Genomic DNA, 18144 nt, shown 5'->3' on the forward strand with positions numbered 1-18144 from the left:
ATGTTACAGTCTTCATTGTCAAGATGAAACAAATAGCAGTCATCATCCTCTCTGGAAAGTTCTCGGATTTCAAATTTTATATATTAAATGTGGTTAAAGGTTGAAAAAAGAAGGCCATATTCTCAGCTGATGACTGTAAGTATTGTTCTAGTACTTAAATAAAACTAGACTGTTTATATTACTGGTTATAGGACAAAGGCTGCAGTCAGGTATACCATGGCCTCCAGCTCCTGCCTCATAAGCAGATCCCTGTGGCCGCAGAAATGAAAAGACTGCAAAGCATGACATTGCCCACAGTGCGTGACTTCCTCCGTATGGCTGCCTGCAGCTTTGCTGACACTGGGCACCGCCAAAATACACTGTCGATCCAGTCGTGAGGGTGGCTGCAAACCGGGATAGGTATGGGAGTTAAATGGCAGCTATAACTTTGTCAGCTCAAGATGTCATTCACTTCATTATTCCAAGGGCAACAGTTACAGGCCTTCCCCCATATAATCGATAAATTACAGTAGTTCAGGGAAAAAGACTGTTTGAAAATTAATCCATCTTCATGACTGATAGCAGAGCAGAGCCTTATGAAACCTTATTATTTAGAAGTTCATCTAATTTCATATTAATTACTGGTTTTTATACATCTTCAATTTTTTTACTTATGATCCAGAAACATTAGTCAATATATTAATTTTGTTTAAAGATGACATACTTTAGCATTCCCTCCAACAGCAGTAGAAAACAATGTAACTTACTTGTTAGTATTTATTCATGTATGAATGCATTAAATTATACACTATTGTAACTGGATACTAAGAACCAGTACTTCAAAACTATTGCAATTTTATCTTCAAAATGAAGATACTATATTTTACTAACTTACCATCAACAGCTACTTGAATTTTTTGACTGGCAGCTATTGTCCTGTTTCCACGGACATTGACTTTTACAATGTAATTGCCCTCATCACTGATATGCAATGGACTGATCATCAAAGATGCATTCGGTGGTATGAGGGTAAACTTGTGCTGGTATTCCAAGTCTGGAACTACAGTTTGATTTACAGAGCCAAGCAAGTATTTTGGATTACTCTGAGGCCTCTCAAAAAGCCAAATTATCTGGATTTCAGAAGCTGTAGCATTGAAATTGTAGTCAACAGGAAGATGGAGTGGTTGCCCTGCAATACCATGGATGGTATGAGATGGTACTGTCAGCTTTAAGGCAGAACAAATACCTGCATAAAAATGAAAGAACAAACAAATAAATAAACTCAAAACACAAACGGAAACCCTGGAAAACTCAAAGGAGAAATTCTCACAGAGAAAAAACTCTCAAGGTTAAAGCTTTCATTTTTTTGTTTGATTATAACTCAGATTTCAAGTAAGAAAGGGGCAAACACTCATTCACCGTGGTGAAGTTGGATCTAGCTACGGAGCTCCAGCTTTAAAATACCTGAAAAGCCAAAGGAAGGATATTTGCAATTTCTGGGCAGAGGATCTTTTATTGTTGAAAGTTTGACAAAAATGAGAAAATATGCATTATTTTCCTTTTAAAATATTCCAGATTTCTAGGTCTTATACTGTCTAACAGTCTTGCATTGCAAACTCAATTTCTAGGAACTTTTATTCTGGGTTGGTTTAGCTAGGGAAAAATTTCTTAGTGTTGCTTTGTCAGTTATACTGAGAAATTGCCTGAAAATGTAACAAGCAAAATACGTCTGATCAAAATTGTATATACTTATTATCGCTGACTGCTCTGTACTGTAAGACTAAATTCAAGAAACATTACTAAGCTTGCAGAAGTCAAGTATTCCAATTTTAGGAAAGAGCAGAATTAGGGTTTGCTGTTGATATGCACAAAAGCAACATTTTCAGCCACATGATTAATCCTGTTCTCCAAGAATCCCGCCTCCGTCAGGGTGCAAAAAGGCCACTCCTCAGCTAATCATTGGCTTTCCCGTATATTATATTTTAATCTTTTTTCATTGTGTTGGCCTGAGACAGATTTATAGAACATTATTAAAACTTTACCCTTAGGACTGAGTGATTGATTTCCACATGAACTTTTCCACAGCACTCACAAGTACAGCAATGGTGTAAAGCATTGACGTTAATGAATTGATTTCACAACACCATTATAACTGATATGACTTTACAGATGAGGAATTTAAGCCCAGAGAGAATTAACAGCAAAATTACCCACTCATTTTGGATGATCAATTCAAAATATTAAAGACTGGATTATTCAAAATACATATTTTAGTATGTTCAAGATGCAACTCCTATTGACTTCAGTCGCAGGTTTGATTGCTCAGCACTGAGTACTCAATATTACTGAAAAGCACACTGCAAGTGCTAAGTCAAAACCCTGGGGAAAAAGCAACCTCTTATTAGTGAGAACACATAAAAAATGTGATTTAAGTAATCTGCCTACCACTGCATAAAAGCACACTGGAAACTGAGAGAGAGAATGCACTGCCCAGGGCAGCATGCAATGATTTCACGATGCACCATCTATTCTTTTCCTGCTACTGAACATCTTCGGTTGGACCAGATGATCCTTGAGGTCTCCTCCAACCTGGTATTCTATGATTCTATGATTCTTGACATGTTTTCCAAACCCTGTGACACAAATGTAACTCCCCAGCTGAAGTACATATACCCTCTACCTGGAAAGGGGGGTGCAGAGGGAGCTACATGTGAAAAATATCTGACTGTGCTATTAAAGGTTAATCTAATACAGAGATAACTTTGTTTCTTAAATTTCCTACCTTCATAGCATTTGTCTTTATGACAAAAGGAAATTTTTAAAGGTTCATTTGTGTCTAATTTCCTAGGTTATATAGCAGGAAAAGATAAAAATATCAATTCCGTAGCATGATATGGTATCTGTATATGTCTCTTGGGTTAGAATCTTCAAATTTCACTGCACAGCTGTTTGCCACATGAGTTAATCGCAAAAGAAACTGTCACTGGGGATCAGGGTAGGGACACAAAATGGGGGTGGGGGTAACAGATGCAGCATGACAATATGTAATGCCAGTAATTAATGTTACAGGTACTCTGGAAGGGCATAAAATCTAGCAGAGTAGAGATGGTGTGGGAGGGCACCTGGTTGTGGGTAGCCAGCAGTCCGTGCTGCTGAAGGTGCCCACAAAACCATCTGTGAGATACTAACTCTATTTCAGGAAAAAAACCCAATTGCTAAGAAATCTCTGGTCATATTCTGTCCCTTCAGGAACCAGTGAGTTTTATTATCAACAAAAAGCCAGCTACAAAGTCTACCCCAAAAAAAGTAATTTTGTGGCTGGCATCACTTTTCATAAATCTGAGCAATACTATACTCAACTAGAGAAGACAGCTTGCAGCGTTTCTGACGGTATAGCAAGGAAACCAAAGGAAAATGTGGCAGAACACTATTGGGGTGATGTGTATAAGACAGTGAAATCCTTTGACAGAAAGACAGGCAAACCCACCTTCTCAGGGGCTAAATAGGAAGCAGGCAGAGGACTTCAGGTTGCATGGACACTGACATGGAAAGGACAGTTGGGGGTCAGCTGAGATGGGAGGAGAATGGGACAAAAAAGGAGAAAGTGTGTAGAAAAAATATGGAGAAGTTTAAGTGCAGGATACACAGGACAGAGATGTTTACATGCTTAACTTTTTCTAGAACAAAAACCTGAAATGGCTGAAGCCCATCAAATTGAAGCCTCCTCCCCTACCCCTTTTTAATAGTATTTGTGGCCTGTTGTTCCTGCACAACTCTTACCGACTTGCTGGACTCTGGTTAATGGGAAATTAGTTTTGTTGGTTGTTGTAATGGTTGTTGTAACATTTCTCAGAGGCAAATTTCCTCCCTGCGAACCTTGCAACACAAATCAGATTTAAACTGCTGTTGTCCATTTGAAAAAGAGAAAAACCCCACAATTCCTCAGTAAAATCCTTCACAAAATATTTAATGTTGGAAAGGTATTTCATATAACCCACTGAAAACATTTCAATTTTTAAATCTCCTTGAATAAAGTCAAAAACATCTGTTAAACACTGGGAGATCTGTAAATGATCAATTAAAAGATCCGTCCATATCCTTCCTCATTCTTTAGGCATAACATTGCTCAATTTTTGAGTTTACTTAGCTGTCAATAAGCAATTGTGCTGTAGGACAAGAAGTCAGTAACAGCTGCAGTGTAATCATAAAATATGTATAACAAATAATATTTCTCAGATCTGTTCATGCAGAAAATCAGCAAAAACCAAGCAGGTCTAGTGAGCACCAGGATAACTGGGACCACCAGTGTAGAAGGTACCACCACAATACAGTAAGATAAAGGGAATTGTGTCTGGAAAACTTAATTTCTTCTCAGTTAAAAAATGTGGGAATAGAAACTGTAAATTAACTTTGTTCCATTTGATTCATGGGGAAAATCAGCTCCATGTAACAGCTTGGAAAGACATTTTGATCTGCAGTTAAGGAAATTCTTTTAACAAAGACCAGAGGTGGTGAGGGCAGAAACCCTGTTTTCCCCTGGGGTCTGTTCAGGAACATGTTTGGGCAACTGCAGTTTTTGCTTCTCCTTCTGGGTCTGCTGGGGTGATTTTGTGGAGCACCATCAGCATGCAGGAGCTCCTCCATTGCCAGCAAGGCGAGGGGCAAGGCAGGCTGCGGCTCAGAGTTGTTAGATGACGGTGCTCTGTCAAAGGCAAAGGTTTTACAGGACCAGTGCTGGGGAGACTTCTGGCTTTAACAGAAATCAAATCTTTTGCAGTCTGGAATATTCTTCACCAAAAAGGTTATTTCTTCACCAAAAGAGTTGTCAAGCACTGGAACAGGCTGCACAGGGAAGTGGTTGAGTCACCATCCCTGGGGGTATTTAAAAGACATGTAGATGTGGCGCTTAAAGGACATGGTTTAGTGGTGGACTTGGCAGTGTTAGGTTTACAATTGGACTTGATGATCTTAAGGGTCTTTCCCAACCCAAATGGTTCCGTGATTCTATGTTATTAGACTAATTTTGATTTTTTAATTAAAACTGAAGACTGTTATGACTAATCCTTGAATTAATGTTAATAGTGAAATCAAACCAATGTGCCAAACTCTTACTTCATTCTCATCAGGCACAAATTCCATATAATTTAAGCCTATCTCTGTAGCTTTCTAAATAATACACCTTTTTCCAAGACAATGGCATTCTGAAAACTAGTTTTTGTGTAATGACCATAAGGGTTGTACCAAAATGACCTCCATTTGGAGCTCAGTGATCTGTGCTTTGCTTCCATCTCATTTTGCTATCACCAGTATTAGCAAGCACAACAGAATCGTTGTTGACATAAAACAAGGGCTGCAGATTTAGTTTAAATAAAAAACTATGACATAACTTTTGAGTGTATGGCATAAACCGAAACCTGCTTAGCGAGGTTTTATCTTTCTCTGAATTTAACATGCACATCTCCTTGTCAAAGTGAGTTTGGCTTCTCAACTGCTTTTCACCAGTGTTCATTTAGCTCTGCAGCTCTCCAGAAACCTGATACTTGGAGTAAAATGTCACTAGATCTGTGAGAATAGTTTTTTACACTTTTTGCAAATATGTCCATTTATTAAAAAAACCCCAGATATAATGGACCTGGGCATCTGCAATTCCTATACCCCCATTTATATCAGGAGAGACTCGGGCATACTCTTCCCCAGTTTGGGATTTTTGCCCAGGAACAAGTTCCACTGAGCTTTGTTGTTGGACCTAATTTTAACTTCTGAGGTCAATGTCTTTGGTGGGCTTTGTGTCATGCCCCCAGTGCACCTGATTCTTGTCATGATATGAAGTACAAGCTGCCTATTTCCCATACTAGGAAAGGCGTATATCTGAGTAAGGGTATACAATGAGACTTCCTGGTGAACAAATGCGTACTCTGAAGCACTCTGCTCACATATGAGTATCTGTTGTAGGATTTTAATAAAAAATGTCCAATAAAGTTGTAATGTAGATAAAGTGCATATTCACTGCAGTTTTTATCAACCAGGGGTTTAAGTTTTAAAGAAGAAATCCAATAATCTTCATATAAAACTGCAACTGTTATGAAGCCAAAACTCTTCACAATTTAGCTCAAAATCAAGAAAACCAGGTAACTGTGTATGAAGTTCAAAAAGATAAAAGAAAAATTGTCCTTACACATGAATGACTAGTACTACATTTGTAATATTATATATTCCCTCTGTTGATATTTACAAACCCACTTAAATACAGAAAGAGTGTAAATACAGAGTTTGTAGAGATGGAAGTTTATCTAACATCTGACCACAGGATATTCCTGTCAAAGTGCATAGAACATCTATTTTTTATCAAGTGAATGGATAACAAATGTATACTTATGAAAACTTCACCCAGATACCAAACAAATGTACTAAAAATGGGAAGACATTCTTCAGCTGATTGAAAGCTTAATTTAGTTTTAATACCAAGTACATTTAAATATTACATATAAATTTTCTCTATTAACTGTAAGGCATCATAGTGAACTGAACAATAATGCATCAGCAGTGTTTCACCATAATGCATTTTTAAAGAGATGTGTAACAGTCTCTGTATAAACTTTGGTTCAGAACCCGTCCAGCCTTACTTGCAGAAAAGAATGCATAATTATATATTAATAAATAAAATGTGACAACATATACGTAATCAACACCTGTGTTTTATATACAGATTATGTATAGCACTAATTTTTGTCCGTTGCTAAAAGTTTATAGCTCCACTCACAAAACAAGGTGACACTATCTGATTAAAAGCTTTCAGGCTACTTTCTTGAAATAAAACCATCTGACAATACAACAGAAATAGCTTTAAATTTAGGAGTATAAAACCAACCCACATCTCCACTGTGACAATCAAACATAATTCATACTGTTTCTTACCTACAAGCAGAAAATATATTTTGCACTGTAAGTCCCAAAAGAAGTTGGCTAAAGGGCTCCACAAAAGCATCTTGTCCCACACAAATCCCACCTTCTTCTCAGTGCTAAACCAGGGCTTGGACCTGCAGCTGCTGGTTTATTTGCTAGGGAAATCAGCAATGAGTTAACAGGCCCTATCCTGTCCCCTGCCTTATGTGATTTGAATATGTGTATACAAAGAACAAAGGGAGTGGAGCACCTGTTAGATGAGCACCCATCTTCATTGCCTCTGACTTTATGGTAACCCTTCCCCAGCAGTCACAGCAAATATGACACAGAATGTAATAAATGAGGTGCAGAATACAAAGTACATTGAATTAATACAAATAAGTGAACGCACCCAATATACAGGTTATAGAGGTATTAACATCCTTTAGTTAGTTTCATAAAAATACTGTCCTGCTAGATGGTTCTGCTTATTTCAAAGTTGTATTCAGAAGATTTTTTTTTCAGATCTTTTCCAGTGACAGCCTCTCCTTTTCTGTTATAAAAAATATTAAACAGCTATCAAAGAGCTTTGATGAAATTTTTTCTAGTACCTTCTAGCTCATTACTCTTGTGTATTTTTTTCCCTAATATAAACGTAACCTGGCGATGATTTTGTTCCCTTTCCCTAAACAACGTGTAATGTGAAGGGTCCATCAGGCATCTTCTAACAAAGAATCCTGTGGCTACAATGGACAGCTTACTACAGTTGTTGAGTTAGCTGCTGATTACTGTTTATTCTGCATTAACTGACATCAGTTTAAATTAATATTAATATTAATGTATGATTTGGATTTTGTCCAAGGCTGTCACTCCCTGTACAAATCTAATCAGCAGCAAACCAGGCAACCTTCCATAGTTGCATGTGCAAGTAACAGTTTCCAACAGCAAATATTTGCATCAACAGGGGTAGTTTATCCATAGAAAAACACACTAAGTTTTTGCTGTACAGCACTTAGCAGACCATTATGGATTAACAAATATTAAGCTAGACTGTATCCTGCCTTGTGCAGGAGGGACTGGTAGCAAGGAATTGCCTCCCCCTCACTGCAAGGGTCCTGCAAGGTGCTAAGACCCCACCAGAAGGGCTGAACACTCATTACTTAAGTTAAAGGGACAGGAAAAAAACTACAAGCAAATATAAGAAACAAGGTTATTTCAGGTTAACAAAAATATAAGTAACTCAGTGGTCCCACCAGAAGTAATGTCACCACCTGACATAAACCAGAAGAAGGTATTTTGCATACTCCCAAAGCCTTCCCAGGTCCACCGTCCTGCCCTTCCTGAATGCTGCTGTTTATAATCTGCTTAACCCACTCAACTGTAGGATAGATATATCAAATTGCAACCTTTTCTAAAACCTGAATTAGAAATTATTATCTACTACGTTTCAACATGTAATAAAGTGTTGGCCACAGGTTCCAATTAATTTCTAACAGAAATGAAGGGAACTTTCACACGGATAAAGCCGGTGTTGACATTTTAAATGCCCTATGTGAGCAAAGAAAATAAAAAGAACAGATTAGGATAGTTATATTTTTCAGGTAATCGTGCCTCCTTATTTCGAGCATTTGGGTATGCTCCTGATGTCATTAAAATGCTGCAAGTTTTTACACTGAGTCACACAAATAAAGTGGATGCTAAGGATGTATATTATGTTTTCTATAGAACTCTAGCTTGTGCTGGTTGTTAAATGGCATCTAAACTTAATACAAATCAAACCTCACTCCCTTTTAGTAAAAGCAACTGCATTAAAGCAACTTTATTTTCAGCACTAACATTCCGAACACTTCTGAGTATTTCTGCAAATTTTAGTTATTTTATGTTAATATATTGTATTTAGTTATTATATTATGTGCTAAACTTGTTAGAGGTTTTCCACAGAAATAATTACAGAGGATATTCCCAGTGGTAGCCAGAAGTAATGAATTCTTGCTAAAGAATCCAGGGAAGGCTCCACCCGTCCTGACATTCACTATCACTGTGCTGGTTCAAACAGAGAGCAGCATGCCTGCTTCTACCTGACCTACCCTGCAAAGATTTCCCAGCCAGCTGAGGGGCTCAATAATAATGGAATTAGGAAATGCATGCTAAACTGACCTATGTGCAGCCTCTAGTAACTCCAAAAGGAAATACAATCCTTTCTGCAGGTATTACTATGCCACTGTGAATGTGTTGCTAGCTTTATTATTGAAGGTCATCTGCAGTTAAGCAAAAATTATGGGATACATTCTTCCTTTTCTTGTATTGATATAAAATAGACTTTAAAATGTATCAGTTCATTGTGGGGTTTTTTTTTTGTAGTTGGTATCTATACAACTGAAGCGCAGGGCCCAACACTTTTGTGCGTAACACCCAAAATAACCCAAGGCAAACAGCAAATGGCCATTATTCAAGTCTATTTTCTAGCTAGTCTGTCTCTTTCGACAGAGCCTCATTTTGTCTTCTCAGGTAATTACTTTCGAAGTCTAAACAAGTGAACTTCAATGATCAAATACTCAATAAACATCCCCAGACCCCAGAGAAACCCTCGGCCTGTTGGGCCACCAGTGCCAGACGAGGCGTTCGTGGATAGAAACGTACGGAGGAGGCCAAGGCAGAGCACGGGCTCTGGAGACGTGAGCCTACCAGTGCTTTCAAGCAGCAGAGGCTGCCAAACCGCGAGCTCCTTCCCTGCTCCGCAGGGGTACCGGAGTCACCTGCCCGAGCCTCTCCGCAGCCGCCACCGCCCAGTCCCGCCTCCCCGGGCGGGGGCGCCTCCCGCAGCCACCGCGCCGGCTGGATCCCCGCTTCCCGGGCCCAGCCCTGCCCGCACCCCACTCCCCCTCACGGCCGGCCCGGCCCGGCCGCCCCCGCCCCTCGCAGCGAGGAGCCGCCTCGGGGCTGCCAGCGCCAGCCAGGCGCGCCGCGGCGGAAGGAGCCGCCCCCGCTCGGTGCCCGCCCCCCACCCGGTGCCCCCGCCCCCCTCTCGGTGCCCGCCCTCCCGGCCGTGCTGACGGGGGTTGTAGTTGGGCACTGCCGCCCGAGGACTACCGGTCCCAGGGAGCAGCGGGCCGGCTCGGTCAGGTGGCGCCCAACATGGCTTCCCCGTACCCGCCGGGGCCGAAGCCCGCGGCCGTGCGCGGCCGCTGAGCGCTCTCGGGGCGGCGGCGGCGGCACCCCCATCATGCAGAAGATCAAGTCGCTAATGACCCGCCAGGTGAGCAGCTCGGGTCGGGAGGGCTGCGGGGTCCCACCGCGGGGGTTCCCGGGCTCTCCCCGGGGGTGCCCTGCCTGGGCCCACGGCGAGGGGGGTGCCGGGGCAGGCGTGTGCGGCCATGCCCGGGGACCCCGGTGGGCCTGCGGGGCGCGGGCGTCGCTCTCAGCCCTGCTGTGGGGAGAGGGAAGTCGTGGGGTGTCTTAGCTTGTGGTGCGCATGCATCCAGCTTTTTTTCCCCTCTTTAAATCAAGAAATGGAAGCATGAACAGGTGCCAGCACTTCGCTTGCGCGATAACAGACAAATTGCGATTAAAGATGACACGGCTGGTCTGTGTCAGTTTCCTTTTTCATGTATAATTTTGGAGTGCCGGGCCGTGGCATTGTAACATGGCTTTGTCTGACAGCAAAAGCTTTTGATCAAAAGGGAGGGAGGCAAGGCTGTGGAGGTGCCGGGAAACTCTTTGGGTGGGCGCATACTGGATGTCTGCTACAGTACTTAATGTGTTTGTTAGCTTATCTCTTTTGAACCAGTTGTCTCTAGGATTATGTAGCTCTGTCTATGTTTGGACCGGTGTTTCTAAGGGCGTGAGCCTTTTCAAAGGAGTGTATTAAAAAATCATTCAAGTCATTCACGTGTACAAAATATCTCTAAAATGAAGCCTGTTTGTGTGTCTGAATTTGAGAACTTTAAAAATCACTTGAGTCACCCACCACACCAGATATTCTAGACAGTTATAGAAAATGATGGGAAACTGAACTTTAGTTTTTTTCTAAACTACACCCTCAGAGTTGTGATGCTTATGCAGGAGACAGGGCTTAAAAATGGACACCAGCATGGAAGCTGAATTTCCAAAATAACGTTCTGCTCCCCTTCAGTAGAGGGGTAAACAATCAGTTTTCAGCTTGACTTAAGAGGAGTTGTGGCAAGCCTGCCCAGCGTGGAAATGCTGTGGTCAGAAAATGATGCAATTTAGGCAGTTTTCAGCCTTTGGAAGGATTAAGTTCCATCTAGCATTTGATAAGTGACACTTTTTACTGCTTCTGAGGATAAGCTGCTAGTACTGCAGATTTTTGAGACGACATGTGGAAGGTTTCATGTGAAGTATGAGAAGCTGCAGCAGTTGCTTTGGTTGTTTGTTACCTGGAATTTCCAGTGCATAGGGGTGAGTCACCTTTGGCGGTGCTAACTGGAAGGGAAGGATATTTTGAAATGGTGCGCAAGGAAGTCTGAGAATCAAAACCAAAATGAAGAGGTTTTGCATCCTGGGAAGATGAAACAATTGCAATATGTAGTAGTTACCACAAAAGTGATGAACTTGTAAAACATCAGTTTAAAAGGATAAATACAAACTTTTCTCATCATAAACTTAAATAGTAATTACATAGGTCCTTTTGTTTCAAAGAAAGTGTAGGGGTCTGAAACGGCCTGAAAGGGGTTTGGGAACTGTTTGGGTTCTATTAGCATCACCCGCAAGAGTAGGAAGGAGGCCTTCCTGAAACTCGTGGCTCATGAGAACATGCTGAAGTCTCGAGGGAAGCTGGAGTTGGAACCATTTTGATTCACCTCTGTCTAGGGAGCTGGCAGAAAACGTGCTAAGCACTATGTTCTGTGGTATTGCTTCATAAAATTGTGAATGTGCTGGATATTCAGCAAACACATACTCAGCTGGTTAACTGATGCTTCCCGTACAAAGCTTCGGTCTACTAGAGCATATTTATGTGGCTATATGTGTTTTACAGAGTAATAATTATATAAAACAGCTAATGTGGATTATGCATTGTTTTCAGTTCAGTTATACATAAGGAAAACCAGTCCTAATAGTGTTATATGGTAAACAGACAAATATGCTATCAAGCAAAAATAATACAATTTTGCTACAGAGTAGGTAGCACTTAACTTGAATTTGATTATTTGATTCCATTAAACCATTTAGTTGATGGAATGAAGTATGTTATACTTTTTGGACACATGCATTTTTAGATTTAAAATAACAGCTGGAAGTTGAACCGAGGATATAATTGAACTTCATGAAGGAAATGCTAGTGAACTGTACTGAAAAGATACATATTGCAGCATAAAGTTGGAAATGTTCAGGTGTTTGAGGAGCATAATTTGTACACCAATAATCTTGCTTAAATGTTTATAGAATAAGGTCTTAGCCTTCCAGCCTCCTGTCAGTGTAATTTATTAAAGGACTTGTAGGTATATATGCAACACCAGGTAAGACTTTGTGCAGTTTGATTGCAAGACATTGACTATTAAAATTCTTTTAAAGGGTCTAAGAAGTCCTCAGGAGAGTGTCCATGACCTCAGTCCTATTGAAAGCTTTCGGATTCCTAGTAAGGTATGATACACAGTCCCTCCACTCTCACTCCCTTAATTTTTAGTTTTTCATTTTATAGTTCTTTCTTTTCTTTTTCTTTTTAACACCAGGTTTGCTGTTGTTCTTTTTGACAGTTCTATTTCTTGCTGAAAATCTCTCAGAATATTTTAATGAAAGAATTAAGAGCTGTGAGGCAAAACAGTTCACTGACTTAGAATGAACTTGCATTACAATTTCTTTCTTGAACTTTTGAGTTGTTACTGGATGCTGATCTTGATGTTATCTAGGTTTCCTGCTGGAATGAATTAAAAAAAAAATGAAGAAGGAAATAGAAAAGTGCCTCTTTTTTTCTTTACTTTGGAAAGTAGATGTTATACAGTTAGCCTGTATAGTTCTAGTCTTAATATTATGTCTCTTCATGGTTTTGGTGCTGTGAGTATATTTTGTAGTTTCATGGTTTTAATCTTCAGCATATATAATTAACTTCATGTTCTACTTGAAATGTTATAGCTTTATTATTATAAAGTTTTTTGGCTGTTTTGGGGTCTCACTACTTAAATAATGCCAACTCACTCTTGTCTCACAAATCATGCTGAATAATCTGGGTGTGAGGGAACGACTGTCACAATATTTGACTGCTCCTTATACCCTGTTGATCTGAGTGCATGATTCACAAGACTTGCCGTTGTTATTATTTTTCCCTAATTTGGACTTTGCCTTTAACCAATGAGATATTTAAGTTACTGACTTGAATTTGGATGCCTTATTTTACAATAGTTAAAAAAAAAAAACCCAAACCAAAAAAAACCCCCTTGTGTTTCTTTGTCTCTATATAAATACTGTAATATGTTCTTGTGCTGAGACAGACCAGAAAGTCAGTGTTTCTGTATATTTAAAAAAACCAAGTAACAATCTCTGAATTGGTATATAATACTCTGTTAAACTGTGGTCAATATGTTGATTTCAAAGAGCAAAAAAGTATTTGGTTGCAGCAACGTTGAAAGAATGGTCTCATCTCCACAGCTTAGATTTCAAAATTGCAGATTCCTGCCACCCACTGAGCATTCAGTTTCAAACTGTCTTTTTTGCCAAGTTGTCTCTCCAGGTAAAAGTAGATGTAGAGTATCTTGGCTGGGTTTCCATTCTGTAATAGTTTGATGTTATGTGTCTGGTAAGCCTACACCTTGTATCAATAACAATGGGAAATCAAACACCTCTCAATAATTTGTATTTTTTTCATACATTTATGTCAAAACATTTGTAATGTGAGAACAGCTGTTCTGCAAACAGAATCTCATTGCAGTTTTAAATTCTGTGCCTGAAAAGCCAAGATTGCATTGACATTAGAACTTTTCGCCTATTTTTTACGTTGATAAAATTAGAATATTATTCTCTCCTGTGCCACAGAATAAAACTTTTATATTAAGTCTTTTAATATGTTTTTTTCCTTCCAGAATGTTTTAGGTGAGTAATTCTCAAAATAACTACTATATTCAGATTGTGCATTGAATATTCACAATATACATTCAGAATATACATAGTATATTCAGAATATAGATTCTGAGTTGCTTAGGTTAACTTACTTTCTCAACAAGCTGTGTTGAATGAAACTCTTGCCTCGTTTTCTAATTATCTGGACAATGCTTTTAGTCATATGATTAAGTTTTAGGTAGTCTTGCTAGTTGGACTCTATGATCCTTATGGGTCCCTTCCAACTTGAGATACTCTCTGATTCTAGAGAATGTTGAATAAAAAACTGCGGTGTTTAACTCTTGGCTATGGTCTCCAGTCATTTGTCACAGTAACTTTACTTCCAGCCATTTCTTTTAGAGGAAGGATTTATATTGTCATGCCTCCTTAGCTTTGCTAAAACCTTTATTGTAGGATTTTACTTTTCAAAGGATGAGACATCGGATGAGGTATAGTAATAACGTCTCCTGTCACTGTGAGCATAGATTCTGATGCGCTTTCTTGAAAACAGGAATTTTGACAGCTGGGAAGGGGGAGACGTTGTCTGTGTTTGTGGTATGAGTAACTGTCAAGGAGGTTAGGTTTCAGTACTGCACAGAAGTTGAAAGTCATTGAGCTTTTTGATATTGGTATTTCTCTTGAACTGATGCTATATTCAATGCCATGGCAACGTACTGATGTTACAAATCACGATTGCATTCTAATACAGGATCAAGCAGCTTTGCTGGATATAAGCTAATGCCTCTCAATAATTGTTGTATTATTGTGGCCAAGTTTGGTAAAGGGAATTCACTTCTGAATGCAAAAGTAAAGACTAAAGAAAAGGTACGGATTTTTAAAGGCAGTGAGCAGTGAGTGAATGCAGGCTGCTATTTGAATGCATGTTGTTCTCTGCTGCCACATTTTAATAACTGTTTTTGTTTATATCTTGAATATCAAAAGTGTCAAGCTCACCTGCCAAATACTGTTTTGATGATAGAATGGTTATGATGCTGTACTTTCATCATCACACCTCCACTTCAAAGTGGTATCTCCAGATTGATTTAGTGCAAGTGTTACTGAAAGTTTCAAAAGCTGAGTTAAAACTGTAGAGAGGTATACAGAATGAAAGGCTGCAGAGCCAGCATGAATTACTGGAAAGAGCACAAGTCATTGATAGATAATGCTAACTCTAGAGACAAAACCATGTTTTTGAAATGGGGGACTGTCACACTAGTGTGGAGGTTAAATGGGAAATATGGAGCGTAGGAAGAAGAATATGCTGACATTGCATACGCCAAGGGGAAAACCAGCAAAATTCTTTTGGGTATTGATATCTGAAAGTTGTGGATTTGCTGACTGGCGGCATGCTGGTAATCATATTGAAGTGATGACTGTGCTCCTCGAGTTTTTATTTTTAAAATGATGAAATGATTTGGTACCTCGATATTTTACTGAATAGCTCCAGGAGTATGCACTCACATTAACCAGTGCTTGAATAAGTTCTGCAACTATCTTGAAAAATTTCAATTTGCTTCCATCATATGAAGGCAAATCAGCTAACTTTATGTTGTAATACAGACTCATACTGCCAACTCGTCACACAGAGAAATAAGTGTATAATAGTTTATGTCTGTGATATAGTCTGTAGATAAGGCAAATCTGAGCTGCAAGCCCAGATTTTTAGAAGAGAAAGTTGTCTGCAGAGGGGCTTCGTATCTTTTTTGACTGAGATACCTTACTTATCTGTGTGCCCTGATCACCCTGGGGAACTGTAATTCTTTTTGAACCATTCTGTTATTGTCAGCTTTGTTGTTTCCCAAGCTAATAACAGTTTTGTTTAGTAGATTTTGTCACAAAAGAGCGAGATGGGTATTTTGTACACTTGAATTCAAGTCTGTGGGGTTAATAATGAGTTGTCTTTGAATTAGGTTATGCTTATCTTGATGATAATCAGCTCATACGCAATATACAAATATTAGCTGACTTTGTGGCTTATAGTGGTAAACAACACTGAAAGTTTATTTTTTTTAATGCTTTTCCTATATATACAGAAGTGTGGCTTTCTTACTCTGTGTGGGTTTCTATTTCCGCAACAGTAGCTGAGTGCTTTCCAGGAGTGCACTAAGCTGTGGTGTGACTAATATCTGTTCTATGGATCAGGCTTTGTTGTTCTCTCCACCAGGAGAATTGTTTTCGCAGTATGTTTGTTTTGGTAGAGTGAGGGCTTTTTAATAAATACTGTGTATACATACTGAAGAAGAAAAGATCAAAAGAAGGTTCTGTGCATTTCATGTGATAGACAAAGCAATACCGCAAATTTCCTCGTGGGACTGCCTTCCCTAGCTGTGGATTAGCTGGGGACAAAAAAAGGAAAAAAAAAAAAAAGAGTTTTGAACTGAGTTTGTAGATATAGTTATACATACATTAGGAGATATATAAAAAGATATATATATAAAATACATAAATATATTATTTGTGAATTTTTTATAATTATTTATTTCATGGTGGTAGGATGTTGCAATGTACCTGCTGATTGAATCTGTTGAGCAGGGCCCTCATCATAGTATTTAGGATTAGCTTTTAAGGTAGGTGTTATCCACATTCAGAATGGAGGGATATTAATTGACAGTGTGTTCATCAGTGTGTTTTTGGCTCATGACAAAGGGAGGGAGGCTGTGTCCAAATGAGTACAGCGCAGACTTGTCCCCTGGCACTCTCTGTGTAGAGGTGCATAGGCTATTGCTGACCTTTAGCTGCTAATTAGATTAGAAACTTTTTAGATTTTTTTTTTTTCCTCTGAGTAGTATCAGTTAGCTTTTTTCAGTGTCTTTGCTTCCGGTTGATAGTGACTGGAATGCAGAAGGTGTTTGCTTCAACTTTCTATCAGTATAGCTTCATTCAACAGAGCAATATTGATTTTGGCATTACAGGCAGTGTGGAATACAAGGAGAGTGGGAGCGTGACGCACTGGGAAATAGCAGGGTAGGTCATCTAAAACTTGCTGAACTGCATTTCAGATGAGTTTGCAATGAAATGACTCTTCTGAAATATATTTCAGGGAATTGCCACAGGCTCCTAGACGTGTAAACTTCTATTTCCATAGAACAGGAAGGCAGAACAATGTGAGAAGTGTGTAGACGCAATCTCTGTGTTTTATTTAAGCAATGCCTTCTTCAAGTATGCAAATCTGTCAGACAGATAGTTTGCTGCTTTTTTTCCTCCCCCCTCTTTTTCTTTCTCTCCCCAGAAACTGTCTTTCCTTGATCTATTTAGGTGGCATTGCAAAAGAGAGACCTGCTGCTTAGGATTGCACTAATCGTAACCTGAAAAGCAGTATGTTTGTCAGGATAAATTGTCTTTCCATGAAAGTATGATCCAGAGTACTGGCAAAAAACCCTGCACATTTGGCAGCACAAGTGATGCAAGTTTTATGTAGGAGGTGAAGTTTCTCACTGAAAACTTTGGAAAAATGAGTAGCCCCTGAAACAGCATCTTAGATGACTGTGTTGGCCTGTTACTGCTTGGAGAGTTCCTACTGTGGAACGTGTATTAACTGAGCAGGTGGGTTGAAATGAATACTGTGGGGTCCACCTCGCCAGTGCGCTGCTCTTCCTGATCTCCTGTGTATGTAAGTGATTCAGTTTAGCAATGGCGAAGCTCTCTGCATGATTATCATCATATGATTCCCTCCGTCCCAATTTTTCTATTCAGAATAGCACTTGCAATTGCTAAATTTACATAAAATTTACTGTCAAGTGTGTTTTAATGTTCACTTTTTTTTTAAAGGCCAATATTTAAGTGGCAATAGTTAGAAAAGTTTTGAGGTGGAAAAGGGTCTTGAGGGATTTAATAGAGGTTCTCTCTCAGCCTCTGCAAAGTGTGTAAATATGAGCTTCACAGTGCTAAATCTGGCCTTCCCTGAGGCCCCTGAAACTATGGGCTTCATATGTATATAGTAAAATGTTTTTATATTGCTAATTGAAGAGATGATGAAAATCGAATATCAGCCAATAAACTTGAGCCAAGGATGTTTCTTCCTTTGGTGGTGAGTGAATAGATTGGCCTGGAGCATGTTAGCTATTTGAAACTAGTGGAGCATGGTGGACTGAAAGCTGCAGTTTATCATGGCATAAAGTCTGGTGGCAGACAGTGTAGTTTATATGGGAGCGTAAGTTTATCCTGAAGAGTTGTTCTCACTAGCCTGTTTTCTAGAAACAATGAACAAGATAAAGAAAAACCCTGTCCATTTAA

General features: G+C 39.4%; 2 protein-coding genes across 8 annotated transcripts in view; one reads left to right on the forward strand and one right to left on the reverse strand.

Annotated features, from left to right (window-relative positions):
• HEPACAM2 (HEPACAM family member 2) overlaps positions 1-6984 on the reverse strand; it is a 25294-nt gene extending 18310 nt beyond the window's left edge. For all 5 annotated transcript variants that reach the window (XR_012624660.1, XM_074835704.1, XM_074835686.1 and 2 more), the window contains exons 1-2: positions 6895-6984; positions 875-1225 (exon numbers count right to left, since the gene is read on the reverse strand). Coding sequence is in view for 4 of the 5 variants with exons in the window: in XM_074835704.1 (XP_074691805.1) it covers positions 875-1225; positions 6895-6964 (421 nt within the window). In the remaining variant the exon portion in view is untranslated. The remainder of the gene's footprint in view (positions 1-874; positions 1226-6894) is intronic.
• A 2979-nt stretch (positions 6985-9963) lies between these two features.
• The window catches only part of VPS50 (VPS50 subunit of EARP/GARPII complex), a 97185-nt gene continuing 89004 nt past the window's right edge, over positions 9964-18144 (forward strand). For 2 of the 3 annotated variants that reach the window (XM_074835748.1, XM_074835741.1), the window contains exons 1-2: positions 9964-10117; positions 12394-12462. In XM_074835748.1, the coding sequence (XP_074691849.1) occupies positions 10085-10117; positions 12394-12462 (102 nt within the window). In that variant the 5' untranslated portion in view covers positions 9964-10084. The remainder of the gene's footprint in view (positions 10118-12393; positions 12463-18144) is intronic. The other variant, XM_074835732.1, reaches the window with a different exon arrangement.

Source organism: Strix aluco, chromosome 1 (assembly GCF_031877795.1).
Source record: "Strix aluco isolate bStrAlu1 chromosome 1, bStrAlu1.hap1, whole genome shotgun sequence".
Lineage (NCBI taxonomy): Eukaryota > Metazoa > Chordata > Aves > Strigiformes > Strigidae > Strix > Strix aluco.